The sequence below is a fragment of the Leucoraja erinacea genome, chromosome 25 (assembly GCF_028641065.1).
Source record: "Leucoraja erinacea ecotype New England chromosome 25, Leri_hhj_1, whole genome shotgun sequence".
NCBI lineage: Eukaryota > Metazoa > Chordata > Chondrichthyes > Rajiformes > Rajidae > Leucoraja > Leucoraja erinaceus.
Window position 1 is genome coordinate 20,532,899 of NC_073401.1, and position 20,929 is coordinate 20,553,827.

The following is a 20,929-nucleotide window of genomic DNA, read 5'->3' on the forward strand; positions in this document are numbered from 1 at the left end:
GCGGGAGGATGCCGGTGCGAGGATGGAGCATGCTAGCAGAGGATAGAGAACACTTGCTCATGATAGGTTGTAGCCTCAGATTGGAGAACATTGGCTCAGGAGAGAGGATACTGGCTGATGCTCGGGGAATTGCTCAGAATGGCAGATACAGATAGGACAGGATACACTGGCTCAGGGCAGGGAATTGGCTTGGGGTGGGAGGCACCAGCTGATGATGGGAACACTGCCTGGGGACCACTTACTGATGATGGGAGACATTGTTTCAGGACTGGTTCAAGGTAGGGAACATTGACTAAGGCCAGTAAACTAAACATAACATGGACATGCTGGCACGGGGTAAACGATACTAGCTGAGTACTGGGAGAGAACACTTGCTGAGTACTGGTAATATGTCCAGAGTGAGAACACTGGCTCATGGTGGGAGACATTGGCTCAGTAAGAGGGATTCATTCAGGACAAGATACACTGGCTTAGGCAGAGTAAACCTGCTCAGAATTTGGGTTATTGAGCGATGTCAGCTGAGAATGGTGCATTGTGGCTAATGATGGTGGCTGTGCAGGAGACACAGTGAGGATGTGACTAAGGAAAGGGGATGCTGGTTCGGGGAACAAGTTGAGGTCTGAGGGCACCACGTGTGCGATACTCAGGATGGTCTTGAAGGAGGGTCTGGGAAGTGCTGTTGGATCTCAGGATGGAGGACAGTTTGAAAGTGGAGAAGATCTGATTCAAAGGGGCACTAAGTTGAAGGAGGCACAGGGAAGACATTGGATGTCAGTCAGGAACACTAGCTCTTGAGGACATTGACTGAGAGTAGGATACCCTGGCCTAGCATGTGCACGATGAACTGGAAGCCTACAGATGTAGGAATGTCAGCAACTGGAGGAGTACAAAATCGGTGTTTTGGAACGCATAACAACTAAATGTTGCTCACGGTCCACTCATGTGCCTGAATACATGTTTTAGAGAGAGTGCGGGTAATGGGTGATGATCATAGGAGGCAGGCAGTTCAGTAGATCTCTGAGGGAATCTTGGCCACTAACCATTATTTGGTTCTGAATACAGATGTTGAAGATTGTCTTCATGGGGATAAAGTCAAAGTTGAGACAATAGTGCCTTGGTTGGCTCAGCTGTATGGGGAGGGAAGATAATGCTCAAGGCAGCATTAGATACAGGAAATCCAATAGTCAGGGGAGCAAGCAGGTGTGATTCCAGGGTATTATGTTTCTTCCAGAGTGCCAGGGTCAAGGAAATTACCATTTTACATTCTGGAGGGATACGATTATTTGTCAGAGACTTTGATCCTTATATGTGACTGCAACATAGGTAGAGAAAGAGTTTAAATATTGTAGCTCAGTTTTAAGAAATAGTTATTTATTTATTATTTTTTATGATGTGGATATGCAGCCTTATTGCCCTTTAGGTGTGAGCTACCATTTTATTGGTGATCATTTTTTGGGATATGGGTGTGCAGACAAGGCTAGATTTATTGTCCATCCTTAATTACCATTGAGAAGGTGCGGCTCACCTTGTTGAACCTGCTACTGTTCTACTGGAGCAGGTAGCCCAAAGTACGAGTGGGAAAGGGAGTTGCATGATTTGGGAAGGAACAGCAATGATGAAACAGATATATTTCCAATATAGGATTCTGTGTGACCTGAAGGAGATCCTGTGTTTTGTTTATCTATAGCCCATGACTTTCTTGAAGGAGGGTCTGGGAAGTGCTGTTGGATCTCAGTAGTATTAATCTCAGAATAACCCTCGGTGCCACACACCAGTGGGTGTGGAAAGAAGAGGACAGTAGATGTGAATGCATGGCAGGAGAGATGGTGCAAACATGAGGGTGTTAGATTCACGGGACACTGGAACCAGTGATTTGATAAAAGAGTTTGCAGATAGCTACAGAAGTTTGGTCATGTGCTTGACGAAGGGAAAGTTTTTGGATCAGGAATATGAAATTTGGGGCTCACTTGTCCAAGAGCAGTGGGAGCAAGAGACAGCGATTCAACAGCAGTGGGAGCAGGCTCATGGGTTCAGGAGCAGTGGGAGCGGGTGACACTGGTTCAGAAGCAGTGGTAGTAGGGGACTATGGTGCAGGTCAGTGGGAGTGGAAGATAGACACAAAAAGCTGTAGTAACTCAGCGGGATAGGCAGTATCTCTGGAGAAAAGGAATGGGTGATGTTTTGGATCGAGAGACCCTTCTTGAAACACTGGTTTAGGAGAGGACACAAAGTGCTGGAGTAACTCAGTGGGTCGGGCAGCATCTCCGGAGAATATTAATAGGTGATGTTTTGGGTCAGGACCCAAAACTTAACAGACAAAGATGGGCAGACGGGGGGAGGGGGGGGCAGAGGCGGCGATTGATAGGCAGATGGTTGGAACAAAGACCAGAGATTTGTGTAATTTTTTTGTGAACCAGCATCTGTAGTTCCTTGTTGCTAATGGTCCAGGAAACATTGGTTCAGGAGCAATGCAAGCGAGGGACGCATTCAGGAACAGTGGGAGCCGGGGACACTTATTCAGAAACAGTAGGAGCGGGGGGACACTTATTCAGGAGCAGTGGTAGCCGGGGGCACTTATTCGGGGGCGGTGGGAGGGGATCGCATTCTCAGCATGGTAGCATGACTGCATTCTTTTCATTGAAAGAAGTTTTCAGGAAAGGAAAGGGGAGCTTCGTACTGACAAAAGGCTGGGAGGGGGGCATGTTTCCATAGAGCACGATAAGTATAAAATAGAATGCGGTCGAAGAACAAAAGAGAAGGTCTGATTATTCTTGGATGTTAATCATACATATATACATGCAAAATATATCTCAGTGGTATCTTTTTCACTCAATATAAAGTCTGGAAAGTCATGAACTTAAGTTTATGTTTTCTTCAAACATATGAAAACATTTATTTCTTGACAGCCACCTCCTCGCCAAAACAAAAACTCGTCATGACTTTCCAGGAAAATCTCGATAATGTTTAAAAAATGACAGCACACTCGTTTTTCTTCTGCTCTATTTTTCCTTTTCCGAATTTTAAAAATCGGACAACTATTTGACCAAAAAGTATATGTTTATACAGAGGATGCACAAACAAATGAACAATTCAATAAGTCACACTGCAAATAGTGCGGACCAAAGTTATCCCCTATCACAAACAGCTAAGCATTTCTGACACCCTGAAAAGTGATTTGTTCTCTGTGACTTATATTTTAGTTTAGAAAACATCTTACAGTAAAATGCTACAATATCTACAAATTGTTTTTAAAACTCATGTGTTTCAGGGAAATTATTTTTTGGACCTACTCATGTACGCTTGCTTTTGTCAGAGGGAAAATAAAGTCAATAATTTTATGTTACACTTTGCAAAAGTTCGCTTTCACAGAATGTTCAGAAAATGCAGAATTTTATTTTTATAAAGAAAAGTTTACGTATTAAGCTATTACGCTATTAAGCAAGTACAATGTTTGTAGTTTAAAATATCTCTGATTAACAATGTCCAAATGAAGTTTTTTTTTGTTAATTCTGCAATTATATTGCGTATGTTCCTATTAATTCCATAGACTGGTGTCCTTCTACATATACATTGCATTCAGAAAATATTCAGACCCCTTCACCTTTTCCACATTTTGTTACGTTACAGCTTATTCTAAAATTGATTCTTTTTTTTATTTTTTGTCATCAATCTACACACAATACCCCATAATACAAATGCAAAAACAGGTGTTTAGAAATTTTTGCAAGGTAGTTAAAAATAAATGAATGAAATATACATTTACATAAGTATTCAGACCTTGTACTTTGCTGAGGTGGCTTTGGCAGAGATTACAGCTTCAAGTCTTCTTGGGTATGACGCTACAAACTTGGCACCCCTGTATTTGGGTAATTTCTCCCATTCTCCTCTGCTGATCCTCAAACTCTGTCAGGTTAGATGGGGAGTGTCGATGCACAGCTATTTTCAGGTCCCTCCAGAGATATTTGATCGGGTTCAAGTCGGGGCTCTGGCTGGGCCACTCAAGGACATTCATAGACTTATCATGAAGCCACTCCTGCGTCGTGTTGGCTGTGTGCTTAGGGTCGTTGTCCCGTTGGAAGGTGAGCCTCTGCTCCAGTCTGAGGTCCTGAACGCTCTGGAGCAGGTTTTCATCAATAATCTCTCTGTACTTTGCTCCTTTCATCATTCCCTCGATCTTGACTAGTCTCCCAGTTCCTGCTGCTGAAAAAACATCCCCACAGCATGATGCTGCCACCACCATGCTTCACCGTAGGTATGGTATTGGCCAGGTGATGAATGGTGCCTGGTTTCCTCCAGACATGACACTTGGCATTCAATCAAAGAGTTCACTCTTGGTTTCATCAGACCAGATATTCTTGTTTAGGTGCTTTTTGGCAAACTTCACGTGGGCTGTCATGTGCCTTTTACTGAGGAGTGACTTCTGTCTGGCCACTCTACCATAAAGGCCTGATTGGTGGAGTGCTGCAGATATAGTTGTCCTTCTGGAAGGTTCTCCCATCTCCATAGAGGAACTCTGCAGCTGTCATCTCCCTGACCAAGGCCCTTCTCCCCCGATTGCTCAGTTTGGCTGGGCGGTCAGCTCTATGAAGAATCCTGGTGGTTTCAAAGGTCTTCCATTTTAGAATGAGGGAGACCATTGTGCTCTGCGGGACCTGCACTGCTGCAGAAATTGCAGACAATTCCTTCGTCTTCATGGCTTGATTTTTGCTCTGACATGCACTGTCAACTGCGGGACCTTATATAGACAGGAGTGTGCCTTTCCAAATCATGTACGATCTATTTAATTTACCACTGGTGGACTCCAATCAAGTTGTAGAAACATCTTAAGGATAATCAATGGAACCAGACTTGGTGAGCCAAAGAGTCGATGACTGACAATGGAGGAGGCCTAGGACAGAAAGTCTGAAGAAGGGTCTCAAGCCGAAACATCACATATTCCTTTTCTCCAGAGATGCTGTCTGACGTTGAGTTACTCCAGCTTTTTGTAGCTCCTCATAACTTTTGTATTTAACTTCCCTCACATTAAAGAATAACATTGTGTTAGATTTCATAATTACCTGCATGTGTGCCTTTTTCACTCAAAAAATCACAGTTCTTTATATGTTCAATATTTAGATAATATACATTTCCTGCCAAAAAAAAATCAATTTCACTTTATAATCCATTTGCCAAATCTTCATGACCATTACATAACTTACTTTCTACCTATCTTTTCAATATCAGCAAATTTAGCAACCATACTTTGGTGCTTCATCCAAGTTATTTATACAAATTGTAAAACTCACAGGCAGAAGCACCCATCTATATGATGCAGCAATCCTTACATCTTGAGGACTTTGACTCCATGCATGGGGAGTATGCACATACCCTATATTGAGGAAAGGAAAAGTTCACCACCTCACAAACAGCCCACATCTTCAGCCATGGTACAGACATTTTGTGCTGAAGGGTTTGCTCCTGTTACTGTTCTACTCTCATAAGCTAAGGGTGTAGTCCTGATCTACTATCTACCTTGTTGCACTTTTGTTTTATCTATGCTTTCTCTGCAGCTGTATTGCGATAATGCTGCAACACTACATCCTCAAAGGGCCGAATGGCCTACTCCTGCACCTATTGTCTATTATGCACATTAATTGAATCACCGAGTATATGCTTGACAATATAACAAGTCAGTATACATGTTGCAGAGCTACCTTTTATTCATTATCATTACACCATTATGTCTTTAGTACATTATATGTCAATTACAGTTCTTTGTCAAGTCTTTGACATGATTTGGCATGGAACTGATGAGTTTCCAAGGACAAATTCAGGTCAGATGAGTTACTGGACCAGTCCAAGAGAAGAGTAGTGCTAGAGATAGCAAAGACTTTTCCAGATGTATATGGGATATTCCAGCAAGATCATACACGTCAATGATGGTGACCCAGTTTTTCTATCCCCTTCTGCTAGAAAAACTAGAAAAACACCATTGATGTGTCAGGTCTTGCTGGAATATCCCATAGTCATCTGGAAAAGTCTTTGCTGTCTCTAGCACCACTCTTCTCTGCAATACTTTGATATATTGTAGGGGTTTCATCATTTAATCAAATGGGTGCAGTGGACCAACACTGTAGAAGATGAAACAACCCCGGAAGATTATCTTTTCAGGTATTTGATGATTTGGTTAATTTGGCATTTTCTCACTGACTCTCCGAACATGTCGACTAACATGGCCCTGAATTAAATGCTTTTGTCTCAGAATAACACCTTTCTCCACTCCCCAATCTTTATATTTTAAGGACCACTGGGATCATTTCTTCTTCAGCACAGCAGTTGGAAATTGTTTTTTCATATACACCTGAAGGCATACTTCACAGAAATCACTAGAAATTAATACATGGATATTGAAAAATGACCAGAAACTTTTTTCAGAGAGATTTATAGGGTTTCCGCACAATATAAGAACAAATATTGGACATAGAAATTGATCATATGAAAAAAACAGCAAAATCAGCCCGTGATTCAACTAATTTTTTAAACGGATGTACATTCTGCATGCTGATATTTGTTATCTTTTCCCTACCTATTATACTTGCCTATGGGTTGATTGTACTCTTAGGTAGTATGATTTGACTACACTGTATCTCGATACACATGACAATAATTAACCGGTAACAATACCTTCTGCCCCATCTGTGAAACAGTGAGACTTCATTGGTCACCTCAGAACATACAAACCAGAATGGAAGCAAATATACCCTCCAGCCTGGACAGAAAATCTTGTCAACAAGAAAAAAGGACCTGTGTAAACCGTCTCTCTCATTCCTGTCAGCCAACTCTCACCTATCCTCGCCAATACGTTATCTCCTTCACCGTGAGCTTTTATTTTCCACAATGACCTTTGAAGCGACATACTAACGAGCCCCCAAAATTTTGCTTAGTCTCTTGTCTGTAGATACTAAGTTTAAAAACGATACTTAATGCATGAGGGAGCTCTACCCCGCTTGGCCGACGTTGAGTGAGTCACTTCAAGAGGCTTTGGACGCCCATCCCTTTAAGAGGCTTTGGTCGCCCCTCTCTTTAAGAGGCTTTGGTCGGGCGTCGCTGAGCAACAACGGCGGGAAGGCGCATGCGCAGACTAACTCCCGCCTCCCCGCGCCGACGACTCTGGTTGAACGACTGATCTCGCGAGCTTTGCAGTGGTGGCTGGCTGGCGGGTAGTGGGCCCACGCTAACGGAGAAACCGGGCCCAGTGTACGGCGGCGATAGCCGGCGGGCGGCAAGCGGCAAGCGGCAAGCCCCTCGCTGAGGGAGGCATCGGGCCGAGCGTAGGGCAGCGGCGGTGGCCGGGCCCGCGGGCAGCACATCGCCACGATGAGCATCCTACTGAAAATATCGGAGATCGAGGCCGAGGTAACGAGAAGCAGAGCAGGCCGGGCAGGTCAAGGTTGCCCCATTCTCCTCTCCCCTCTCCGTACCGACCCACCGGAACCTTGGCCCAGTTGGCGGGTCCGCGCTGCTCCTCGCTGACGCCTAGTTCTCCCTCCCCTCCCATGGCCCCTGATTCTCACGTGGATGTACCGAGGGCCCGAGCTTCCCGGTCACTTCAACCGCGGCTACTTTGATGAACACGCGTTATCGGTGTTGACATGTGTCTCCTGTTCAGAGATTTTGTTTCGTAACTCATCGACTTTCACTGTGTTTTAAACCAGTGACGTGTGGCACAGTGGCCTTTTTCCAAGTGATGACGATCAGTTATTCTCGATCCCATGGCACTTGTTGCTCTTGTGCTATGTTTCAGATTCAGATTCAAACTTTATTGGCATTGTGCAGTGTACAGTACAGAGACAACGAAATACAGTTAGCATCTCCCCAGAAGAGTGAACATAGAATAATGAGCAATAAATGTTGTACATTTCGTGTAATCTTATAGACGGTGTTTGGAGGTGTAAAGTTGATTTCGCTTTATGAATGGAATTTTTCTGTTACTGCTGATGACGTAGAAGATCCATCCTTGATGACTTCAGAGTTGTAGCAATATGCTTCATGTTCCATGAAATGGTCGAACAAGCGACTGTGATCAAACTATAAAAATCTCAAAACTTAGAACCCCATTGCCTTGATCCGAGTCCTGCATACATTGAAGCTGGATGAATCCATTTGACTCACTAGCATCTGGAGCTTTGCCTCAAAATTGACATAACTGTCCTGTTATCTAATCAAATGAGAGTTGGATAGAATCATACACTCAAACCCCTTCCTTTCACCAAGATTCTTCCACTGTAGTTCCTGGGTATGCCATGTTTTGCTAAGAGAACAGATGTAGAAGTTGATGGCATGCATTCTGGGGAGATAACTCATTGGGTTCCAATAGTGAGCAAGTTTTCTACACTTCCTCAGTTGAAGTGTAATTTCTATGCTGTTGAATGCCAAATGGAAGAATCACAATTGAGTTGAATCTACTCAATGTTATTGGTGTAGGTGGGTATGGTAGTGGGATCCCATAATTCACCACTGAAGTAGCTTCTGATACTTGAGGGGCATAACTGTCTGATTAGGCCTAAGGCATAGGGGAAGAAAAGAAATATGAGGGAGGTAGTCCATCTCCTAGCCAGTCCACCAGTTGCAGTAATACCTGTTGATGGTGTTTTATTAGGAGTGTGTCAATAATTTTGTTGTCTTCATTGAAACACAAATCTTCACTGGTACTCTACTGAACAATGCAAACAATAAAAAACCAGCAGATCAATGTATGAGGCTTTTCCCCCCATCAAATGTAGTACAATTGGATTCAACCACAACATATAATTTGACGGGACATATTCAGAAGGAAGCGTAGAAAAGGGTTTTAGATACAATACGATAAATGTGAAACTGCAATGCGGAACTACTTTTTGATTAAGCAATGGAATCATATTATAGCCAGAAAACCAATCCCATTAACTGAAGGAATAGATGCTCTTGAATTGTCAAATTAATTTGCGATCAATTGAGACAATTACGCAGCCAACAGAGGAGGAGATCTCCATCCTCAAAGATAATGCCCAGCTGGTAAGTGCAAAGATCGACGCAAAAATATTTGCAACGACCTTCACTCAGAAGTGTCAAGTAAATGGTGCATCTTGATCTATTTGTGAAGTTGTTGATATGGCAGAAATTACTGTTCATCCACTTTGATTAATTATACATGAGTCTTTTACCTAGGGAGGGGAATCGAGAACTAGAGGGCTCAGGTTTAAGGTGAGAGGGGAAAGACTTAATCGGAACCTGAGGAGCAACTTTTTCAGAGGGTTTTTTGTATTTGGCTGGCATGACTGTGTTAACTCAATTGTATAGTCTTTACAATTTGGAGATTTTAAACCTTCAAATAATCCTTTGCTCAGTGGTGCTTGACAACTCCAATAAACAATTCAGTTCCCCTTAGGACAGGGGTTTCCAACCTTCTTCGTCCCGTTTACCCCAGGCAACCGTTTGAAAGTAAATTAACCCCCACCCCGTTTTGTTCAGTAATTTGAGTTTACACTTCTGCCATAATAAAGCAACCGACCAATGGTAAATTTTAAATTACTGTTTTTTTAACAAATCCAGACTCAACAAATGTACCCCCTGGGTAGGTGAAATTTACCCCCTGGGGGTAAATTTACCCCAGGTTGGTAACTTAGGATATGATAGTGATCTTTTTGTTGGATGGCATTGACTTGTAGTTATCCAAGTATTTTCAGTGTCAGTAGTAATGACTGTACAGCCATCATTATCGATCTGTGTCGGGATATATTGGTAACTATAAACACACAATACCATGCAATGGTTCTATAAACCTCTTCCTTGGTTTTTTGATCAGATGGCCAGGACACAGAAAAACAAAGCAACGGCTCACCACTTGGGTCTGTTGAAAGCCCGTCTGGCCAAACTACGCCGAGAACTTATCACTCCCAAAGGAGGAGGTGGAGGAGGACCTGGTGAAGGTACTGGATTTGTATTAGAATGTCTAAAATGACGAATGTTATTTGCTGTCTTATTTGTTGAAATTTGGGATAGCCACAATATTGATTTTGCCCAGATGTGTGAACATGAATGCTTTCAAAGCTGTTATGTATTGTTCAAAGTACTAATCTCCGTGCTTTGCAGGATGAGCAGGATACTCTAATTAGAGAGAATGGTGTTGGGAAGTATTTTTAAAAATAGTAAATACAGCGATGATAGAGCGTTGTCTCTGTATGATAGCGAATCTGAATATAGTGTTTGCTGGATCTATGACAAATAGTGGACTAGACGTTAATGATCGTATGAGGTGGAATGGGACCCTGCAGGTAGTCAAAGGCAAGGCGGGGATCTTGTAATCCATTTGTTGGAGTTGAGTGAGCCAGTTCGCCTCTGCAAGGGCAGTGATAAAGGAGACTAAGTAAAATATAAAAAACAGGAAGAACACGGCACATTAAGCAGCTTGTGTGAGTCTAAGTGATAGTTGATATTTCACAAGACACCCCCTGAAACATCGATCATCTCTTTGCCACCACCAATACTGCTTCACCCAGCAGTTTATATTTTTGCTCTTGATTCCAATATCTGCAGTCTCTTATGTTCACCTTATGGGGAAAATAAATTGATTGGATCAAGCTGGCCATGACTTTGCTGAATGATCAGACCCTTCACATGTGGCACAATGCAATGAGTTTCGTATCATTTTTCAAATGCCATGGATATATTAACATTCCTTCAAATGGTTTACTTGGAATTTTTTTAAAACATAGTTGTTGAAGCACATTAAAATTTTTGAAATTAATTAAAACATTCAAATAAAATATAATTAAGAAAGTGTTTGAGGTTAGGAATCTCCATTAAAGTGAATGGGGTTGCTGTTTCAATGCTGGCGTGTGAAAGGCCCATTAACAAACATGTGCTGAACTTATGATACGATACAATAAAACTTTATTCATCCCTGGAGGGAAATTGGTCTGCCAACAGTCACAACACACAAGGTATATGAAAACGTGAAATTAAAATTAAATTAAAAGTGAGAAAAAAGACTGTTGGCTGGCTGGCTGCCGTGTGCACAGCGCCTTAACCGGAACAAACAAACAAACACACAGAGACTTATCCCCTGGGCAGAGGGTTCTAAAACTAGAGTCCCCCGCCCCACACTGGGTCTGTTCTCTCACAGCGGTCCCCCTCACGCCGGGTCCCCATTGTCTTCCCCTCCCCCCCCTCGTGCTCATCGACCACTGATCGCGAGGCTCCCGCTGCCGCCGAGGCTCCCATCACCGCTGAGGCTCCTTCGGCCCAGACAGGCCTCGCCGTCCGGCTTCTCTGCAGTCCCCTGGAAGTCCTGTGGGGCGCGTTGGGCCTACCGGGGCACGTTCGGGTCATCGGCGGCGCGGTTGTTTGGCGGGTGGATCGGGCCTGCTCCCCCAGGACACTCCCATCATGCACGTGGCTCCCCGGAACTTGCAACAGATCTTCAAGTCCAGAACGTACCCTGGGAGTAGCTGCATACTGGCAGCTGGAATTGATTCGGTAAATATAAGTTTTTAAGCAAAGGCATGAGGTGATTATGGAATTAGTGCTGGAAATAGGAAACATTATAGTGTAATTGGAATAACATTGATAATGTCAGTGGCGAAGGTACCACAGAAAGGTGTTCCGTTGGATCCAGGATGGTGTGTTTGTAAACATTAATATTTCTATGTGATTATTCATTTTTTAAGCATCTGGATACTGTTGATAAAGCCAGCATTTATTGCCTAATTGCTATTGAGAAGGTGGTGGTGAGCTTCCACCTCGAATCACAACAGTCCTTCGGGTGAAGATACACTTGGTGCAGTTGATTTAGGTTCCAAGATTTAGAGCCAGTGATGAAGAAGGAACGGCAATATATTTCCGAGTCAGGAGGCAATGTGCCTTAGAAGGGATTCTACAGGTGCACCTGTTCCTATGAAAACATTCTCCTTTTTTAGTGGTAGCGGTTGAGAGTTTGGAGATGCAGTCAGAGCAGCTTAGCCAAGTAACTAAAGAGCACATTGAAGCTGGTACACCTTGCAGTCACTTGCACTATGTGGAATTATTTTTTAGGCAGGATAAGGTGTCAATCAGTTTAGTTGCTTTGTCCTGGATGGTGTTATGTTTCTTGACTGTTGTGAATGCTGCACTGATGCAGGTGTATTTCATTATGCTTCTGGCCTGTTTCTTGTGGATAATTCATGGCTTTGGTGTCAGAAGGTGAGTCACTTGCTGCAGGTTACCCAGCATCTAACCCTCTAGTAGCCACAGTAAATGCATGGCTAGTCTGTTAATTTTCTGGTTATTGGTGACCATGAGGTGTTGATAGCATGGTACTTTGCAATAATGTAATTGAATGTCAAGGACAGGTGATTAGCCAAATTGCATATGCCAAATTAAAAAAAAAAAATGCTTTTATAATATTCACTAAATATTATGCCGGTGTGAATTTATTGATGATTGTTTTTCCTCTATATCTCTTGTTGGTGCTAGGGTTTGATGTTGCCAAGACTGGGGATGCCCGGATTGGGTTTGTGGGTTTCCCTTCTGTTGGAAAATCTACATTACTAAGTAATCTGGCAGGAGTGTATTCTGAAGTTGCGGCCTATGAGTTTACTACTTTGACCACGGTACCAGGGGTGATTCGCTATAAAGGAGCCAAGATACAGGTATGATGTGGAAACTCAGATGCGTAACTGTAGATAGAGTTAAATTGTGCATGGTTAAGTTAAAAAAAAAATGGTTATCCTTCCAAACATATTAACATAGTCATTGTGAGCTTGATATTGCAAATGTCAGCCCATTTTCTCATCTGCTGGTGCATTTAAAGAGCCTTAGTTTATTTCAGTCAACAGAAAATACTTGGCTATGATGACACTTGTCACCTTCAGTAAATTTGCCCTTTAACTGTGTGATAGAGACAGCAATACTGGCCCACAAACATGCTGATTAAATACATTGTGTAAAATTATTTTAAAGTTTGTACAGAACACAAGCATGTTCTTGAAATTAGAGCTGAACTAACGAAGGAATGATTTCCTTGTCACCTGGAAATGATAGATAGGTGCTGTAGATGGAATATGTATTACAGTGACAGTGGACAGACGGACTATGTATTATAGTGACGGTGGAATACCACGTTGGGATAGAATTTGAGGGGTTTTCATTTGATTTTGCACAATATTTTAATTTATCTTGGACACTCACCATTTAACCATATTTGTATTCCTGTCCAGCTGCTTGATCTTCCAGGTATCATTGAGGGAGCCAAAGATGGCAAAGGCCGTGGGCGACAGGTTATTGCTGGTAGGTTTTAATATATGACAAAAGATTAATTTGATTTTTCAGTAAAGAACTGTTCTGAACACTTCATTATATATCCCAGCAAATTGTGTGTGCAGGACAAGGAATCTAGTAACCTGTAATTCTTGTCTTGGTATTGGTTCATTATGGCCACGTGTACCAGGATACAGTTTCTTGCTAGCTTGTCAAATCGTACTATATGGGAACAATCAAACCATATACAATCACACCAGGTAGTGCCAAGAGGAACATACCAGATTGCAGAATACAGTTACTGAATGGGGTGGGGGGTTGAAGTAGAAGTAGAAGTGTGGTGTTCTTTCTTGGCTGTAGGTTCCACATGGTTGGCCCTTAAAGCTCTTTAACATCTCCACTTGAGCACCATTGATGCTGACTGGGGCACAGACCATGTCATTTTCTGAAGTCGTTAACTAGTCCCTTCATCTTGCTGGAGAGGTTGATATCTTGATACCATGTCAGTCAGCATTCAGTCTCCTTCCTTTACTCCATCTCATCATTGTTTGAGATCTGGCCTATTACAGTGTTATCAACAATGAAGTTTTCTCTGGGAATGGTAAATATAAACTTTGTCTCTTTTTCAAAGGATCCGTTTGTAAACTCAGTGTGTTTGTTTCCTTCCTCTATCTCAGTGGCTCGGACCTGTAACCTAATCCTGATCGTACTCGATGTGCTGAAGCCTCTGGTACACAAGAAGATAATTGAGAATGAAGTAGAAGGCTTTGGAATCCGGCTTAACAAGCAGCCTCCCAACATCGGGTTCAGGAAGAAGGATAAGGGAGGCATTAATCTGACATCTACAGTAGGTGACAAGAAATTATTTAAAAGGTTGACATTGGATCAGAATTGCATGAACCTGTGATCAATGTTGGGTGGTCTGGGGATGAAGATGTAATTTCATCTCATTGGATTGATTTAAACAGCTGTTTAGTATTGGTTATATTCTTGGTTATTTTATACAGTTGGGTTACAGTGTTGTATTATCCATTAATTTTGTGTTTTTATAATTTCATTTATAATATTCGTATATGGATGCTTGGTAAATTTATTTGGGGGTTTTTTTCAAGCCATTTGTGTATGATTCAAATGAGCAAAGATTGCAGGTAAAATGAACCTTTTACATGTCTAAGCATATATTTGCTGTACCCATAAGATAAGCAGGAACTCAATGATCAATGATATTGATGACCCATCCATGATCCATAGGGCGGCACGGGTTCGGGTCGGGTTCGATCCAGAGACTCGGGTTTGATCCTGACTACCGGTGCGATCTGTATTATAAAACTTTCATCACCCTTTGCGATTAAACTGACTGGCCTGCATTTACTGCAATTCTGGAGGCTTTTATTTTGAATATTTGATATTTGGCCTGCCTTTCTTCTTGCCTTTTCTTCCCTACTACAGTCAGCCTGAAATCTGAAATTTCACCTGTCCATGTTCTCCAGAGATGCTGCCTAACCTGCTACGTTTCTCTAGCACTTTGTCTTTTTAAAACCAGCAATTGCAATTCCTTGTGTCTCCACAATATGTTTGTAGAACCAACAGATTAATTTTATGTCGAGCCTTGATTTTTCACCTGTTCCTGTACAGAATTAACTCCAGCTTCCCAGACAAATGCCCTGACTGACCTACAAAAAATAGGTTAAAATGTTAACATTAAAAGAACATCCAAGAGGGCTGAAGTAGCACAAATCTGCAACTATCTACTGGTCATGGAAATTAGGTGAAGAATTAACTGATCAATATTTCGTCTTCCGATGTCCAGCTTTTATCACCGAGCAAAACTGCATTATCTCAAAGAATGATGTGCGCTGTTACCTTTGTATATCCATTTTACTCTGATTTGCTCTACAGTGTGGACAGTCTGAACTGGACATGGAAACTGTGAAAAGTATCCTCGCTGAATATAAAATCCACAATGCTGACATCACATTACGAGGCGATTCAACAGCGGATGACCTGATAGATGTGGTTGAAGGTAATCGGTAAGCATTCTGCAGTAGCATCTGCATCAGGTGTTGCCCTTGATTCAAAAGACGGATTATCATTTAAATGGTGAGAGACTGTAAACGAGGGATCTGGGTGCTCTTGTGTGTGAAGTAATGGCAATGTGACCTTTGTTGCCATAGAGAAGCCACACCTTGACTACTGTGTATGTGGAAATCAAAAACCTGCAGAGGCTGAAATAAAAGAATAAACTGCTGGAAACATTGAGCAGGTCCAGGCAGCATCTGTTGAAGGAGAAACCAAGTTAACAACACATAGAAGATATTTCATCAGAACTATGCAGTTTGGTCTCCTTACTTAAGAAATAATGTAATAGAATTGGAGGCTGCCCAAAAAGATTCACTGGGCTAATTCCTAGGATGAGAGGGCTGTTCTATCATGAATGATTATAAGTGTTAGATGAGTATTCTTTGGAGTTTAGAAGAATGAGGGACTATCATATTGAAACATATGAGACCCGGAGGGAGACTGACCGGGTAGATGTTGAGATGATGCCTCTAAAAGGAGGATCTTGAATGACGAGACATTGTTGAATGAGAACAGGGGCCATCGTGTAAAAATTACTGCAAGGAATTTCTTCTTGTGGAGAGGGGTGAATTTGTGGAAATCTCTACCCCAATGTTGGGGTATCACCAGAGTTATTTAAATAGGAGATAGATGCATTTTTAGACACTGGTGAATTGAGGACAATGGAGAACTGGCATCGGAGTTGAGGCCTGGGACAGATTATATTGAATGCGAAACAACCTTGAGAGGCCAGATGGCCTGCTCCTATTTTCTGACGTATTTGGGCTTCTAACCCAATAAAGCATTGATCTCAGTGTTCAAGAAGGAACTGCAGATGCTGGAAGATCGAAGGTACACAAAAATGCTGGAGAAACTCAGCGGGTGCAGCAGCATCTATGGAGCGAAGGAAATAGGCAACGTTTCGGGCCAAAACCCTTCTTCAGACTGATGGGGGGTGGGGGGGGGGGGAGAGAAGGAAGGAAAAAGGGAGGAGGAGGAGCCCGAGGGCAGGGGGATGGGAGGAGACAGCTCGAGGGTTAAGGAAGGGGAGGAGACAGCAAGGGCTAGCAAAACTGGGAGAATTCAACGTTCATGCCATCCGGACACAAGCAACCCAGGCGGAATATGAGGTGCTGTTCCTCCAATTTCCGGTGTTGCTCACTCTGGCAATGGAGGAGACCCAGGACAGAGAGGTCGGATTGGGAATGGAGGGGGAGTTGAAGTGCTGAGCCACCGGGAGTTCAGGTAGGTTATTGCGGACTGAGCGGAGGTGTTCGTCGAAACGATCGCCCAACCTCCGCTTAGTCTCCCCGATGTAAATCAGCTGACATCTAGAGCAGCGGATGCAGTAGATGAGGTTGGAGGAGATACAGGTAAACCTTTGTCGCACCTGGAACGACTGCTTGGGTCCTTGAATGGAGTCGAGGGGGGAGGTGAAGGGACAGGTGTTGCATTTCTTGCGGTTGCAATGGAAAGTGCCCGGGGAGGGGGGTGGTACAGGAGGGAAGGGAAGAATTGACAATTGAGTTGCGGAGGGAGCGGTCTTTGCGGAAGGCAGACATAGGGGGAGATGGGAAGATGTGGCGAGTGGTGGGGTCACGTTGGAGGTGGCGGAAATGGCGGAGGATTATTTGTTGTATTTGCCGGCTGGTGGGGTGAAAGGTGAGGACTAGGGGGACTCTGCCCTTGTTGCGAGTGCGGGGATGGGGAGAGAGAGCAGTGTTGCGGGATATGGATGAGACCCTGGTGCGAGCCTCATCTATGGTGGCGGAGGGGAATCCCCATTCCCTGAAGAACGAGGACATTTCCGATGCCCTGGTGTGGAACGTCTCTTCCTGGGAGCAGATGCGGCGTAGGCGGAGGAATTTGGAGTAGGGGATGGAGTCTTTGATCTCATAATGCTTATTAATATTCGAGTTTCAGAATGCATTGTTAACCCATCTTAAAATGTTCATCTCCCATAGAGACACACTGATTTTTGTCAGTGGGTCGTTTACCTGATTGCTGAAAGATTAAAGGGTAATTGTCTCACTATCCACATTGCCCAGATCTCTCATCATGTTGTGTCCTTCTAACAAATTTACGCTAAGCCTTTTTGAAAAAAACAGCTATAACCTCTCTAGTCTATCTATGCAGTCCATTATCCCAGGGATGATTTTTGTAAACCTTTCCTGGGCCCTCTCTAATGCCTGCATATCCATCCTATAATATTTTGAACTGAATTTAGGGTGCACAGTGCACTCACCTGCAGTAGGGATAACGCACATTGGCCAATTAATTTACCAATAAGTACGTCTTTGGTTTGTTGGAGCAATTCAATCCACTAGTAATTTGTTGGCATTCTTATTTCCAAGCCCCTAATTTGTATAATCTGTAAATTTTGACAATTTATTCTTGATTCCAGATCGTTAATGTAAATGTGAAGAGCTGTGGAACACATCATCTTTACAAATAAATGCATTTTACTCTTACACTTTACTTTTATTCTCAATCCATTCTGCCATGTGTTTCCCGGCTGTGCATTCTCTGAACTTATTCATTTGTCTCATTGATTGAAAATCTGGATATAATTATTTTTCATATTTTCATTCACTGCTCCCTCTAATACTTAAATCTTCCATAATTTTAGTCATGTAAGATTTTCCAATTTATAATCCATTCTCACTTTATTTTTTGTTCATCCTTGTATTACTTTGTGCAGTATATATATATATTATAAAAGATTGTAAGCCATTAACTGAACATCCAGAATTGTAATAGTCATTTTATAATTTAAAAAAAATATACCTGTATGATATTTTAGCTTAAGTAATTCCATGCCTGCATAATATGAGCGTTGGCAAGCCTTGGCTGGACTAACGTGCAGACTCAAAGTCCTGTTTTCTCCACTTCAGGGTGTACATGCCATGCATTTATGTTCTGAACAAAATAGATCAGATCTCTTTGGAGGAATTGGATGTAATTTATAAAATACCACACTGCGTACCAATTTCTGCACATCACCGTTGGAACTTTGATGATCTCCTGGAAAGGTTATGGGACTACTTGCAACTCGTTCGCATGTAGGTAACATTTTGAGTGATGACTGATTCACATAGTTTTTTTTTTACTGTTGGTATGCGTTGATGATAAATGGTTTGAAATGTTATTGTTGCAGTTACACAAAACCCAAGGGGCAGTTACCTGATTACACTTCCCCTGTTGTGCTACCACATAGGAAAACTGCAGTTGAAGATTTCTGCATGAAAATTCATAAAAACCTAATTAAGGAATTCAAATAGTAAGTAATCCTTCTTCAATTGTGATCATAGTCAAGGTGTTTGGTATAAAATGCGAGATGCAACATGCCGAATGTGTCAGGAAGTGCTTTTGGTAATTAGTTTTTTTTTCCTGTTCCAGTGCTTTGGTGTGGGGTGCCTCTGTGAAATACAATCCACAGAAAGTTGGCAAGGACCATGTGATGGAAGACGAGGATGTAATTCAGATAGTCAAGAAGTAAAATAGGCCATGATTTTCATTCTTCATCAAAGTTCCTTTATCCTGTTTCCCTGATTATATTGATTTCTGTCACACTCTGCGTGTCAGGATTGGGACTGTGCACCTCCCTTTGCCCAAACTGCAGCCAGTGTTTCATCCAAAATAGTTACACGTGGAAACAAAAGACTTTTTCCAATGCAATTGTACAATTCATCCATTAAAAGACTATTGGAACATTGCAACTGAGTACTAGAATGGAATATTAACTGTACCTAGCGTTTTGACAGTATTACAATAAGTAGCAATAATATTGCTTCTATAACTTCTTGCAAAGAGATGGTCAAATACACTACTAATTGAAATTAAGATTCGGGTTGCTCTCCCAATGTACAGGGGTTTATTGAAGAGCAAAGTGGCATCTTGAACATATTTTTCCTCGTATGATTAGGAGTGTCAAAATTGCTGCACAAGTGTCAATAACCCTGACTTTTCTGTACAATTTATCATTTAATTAGTCATCTTCCCCAATATGCACATGGATTAACTGCTGTCGCTGGTATTCATGCGAGTGCTCTAAAGAAACCAACCCTGTTAATCTGCCACGTGTAAGGGGGGGGGGGGGGGGGGGGGGGAGAAGAAGAGAAAGTGTGTCAAGCAGCACTGTTTTGGTGCAGATTTTCATACAGACACACATTTCAAACTGTACCAAGATGGTATGGAGTGTATTTTTCACAAAAAAATATTCTAGTCCTTGTACTCATCTCAGAGCTAGCTATCAGGCTATTGAAAACCATGCAAAAAGTAATTCTCTCTAGCGTTCCAGGAAATAAATAACTAAAGAGAGACAATCAGATCCACTAATTTGACGTAATTAAATTTGTGTGCAACTGAGTTTAGAATTGTATGAGACATTTAATTGTTTAGAATGTGATCTTTGGAGTGTGGGAGGAAATTGGAGCAACATACAGACTCCGTACCAACAGCACACAAAGTCAGAATCTAACCCAGGCCTCTGGTGCTGTAAGACAGCAATACTGCCCAGAACACCTTTTAAGTGTAGTCAAAACAAGTGATAACAATTTCAGTAGCATTGACATCAACAAACCAGTTTATCTAGAAATAGTCCAGCAGCACTTTATGGTGAAACAGTTTCACCTGCTCTCTGGTGCATTCATGTCCCTACTGCTGTTGAGTTGTGTGGCCATTTGGGTGTTTCTAGTACTGACCCTGTGGCAAAGATATCATCTAAGGAAGTTCACTGCAATTAAGATATTTAAAAAAAAAAGGGATTTGGAGGCACAGAGCTTGAAAACAGCACAATTGTGCTTGACTTTAATCACAGGTTAGGCTCCAGATGACATTGCATCTAATTACAGAAATAAATGTGGATAAAATGTAATTTGGTTGGGTGCAATTATGAATGGGGTTTGCTGGAAGGTCAAGGGGGGGGACATTTTGAAACTGAAAATAAGATTGTTAGAGCAGAGCAGCAGAACTAATTGTAATTGATAAACATTCTACAGGTATTAGCAAAACCAATTAAACTTATTTTTTGGGTTGAGTAGAGAAACAATTTGATATAGAATACACACAGAAAGGATGTGTGGATTTTTATAATGTCTTTCACAAAATAAATGAATGCGACCTGCAGTGGAATAGCAGAAGTGAGATAACTATTTAGATTTTTCCTTTGCTGTAGATTTCTGATCACTTCTATGTGGTTTGCCAATGGCCCCTGTGATTATCACCATCCTTGCCTTGCCTAAAAACATACTTCAAACTTTTAACATAATTTCAACCCATGAAGGTATTGTTTCAGAAACCAGGAAAGAATATTGGCTCAAATTTCTTCTTTCATTTGATGCATTGATTTGGAATGCTCAAAGAAAGCATACCCATGAAAATAATTTTGAAAGAAAAAAAATCCCATTGATTAAAAAGCAACTCAGTGGATCAGGCAGCATCTCTGGAGAAAAGGAATAGGTGAAGTCTTTAGAAAAGTCTCGACCCAAAATGTCACCTATACATTTTCTCCAGAGATGTTGCTCAACCCCGGAGTTACTCCAGCTTTTTGTGTCTATCTAAGGTTTAAACCAGCATCCTTCATACAGACTATTGGTTAAAAGTTGGATGTGTTAAG

At 42.0% G+C, this 20,929-nt stretch overlaps 2 protein-coding genes across 2 annotated transcripts in view; one reads left to right on the forward strand and one right to left on the reverse strand.

The window, feature by feature from the left end:
• Positions 1-20,929, reverse strand: part of mif (macrophage migration inhibitory factor) — a 94,703-nt gene that overhangs the window by 69,464 nt on the left and 4,310 nt on the right. The window lies entirely within an intron of this gene.
• On the forward strand, positions 7,155-19,027 carry drg1 (developmentally regulated GTP binding protein 1). The gene is made up of 9 exons (XM_055655984.1): positions 7,155-7,395; positions 9,824-9,947; positions 12,472-12,647; positions 13,215-13,284; positions 13,932-14,101; positions 15,154-15,284; positions 18,207-18,374; positions 18,470-18,592; positions 18,712-19,027. The coding sequence occupies exons 1-9, from the start codon at positions 7,357-7,359 to the stop codon at positions 18,809-18,811; spliced, it is 1,101 nt and encodes a 366-aa protein (XP_055511959.1). The 5' UTR covers positions 7,155-7,356; the 3' UTR covers positions 18,812-19,027.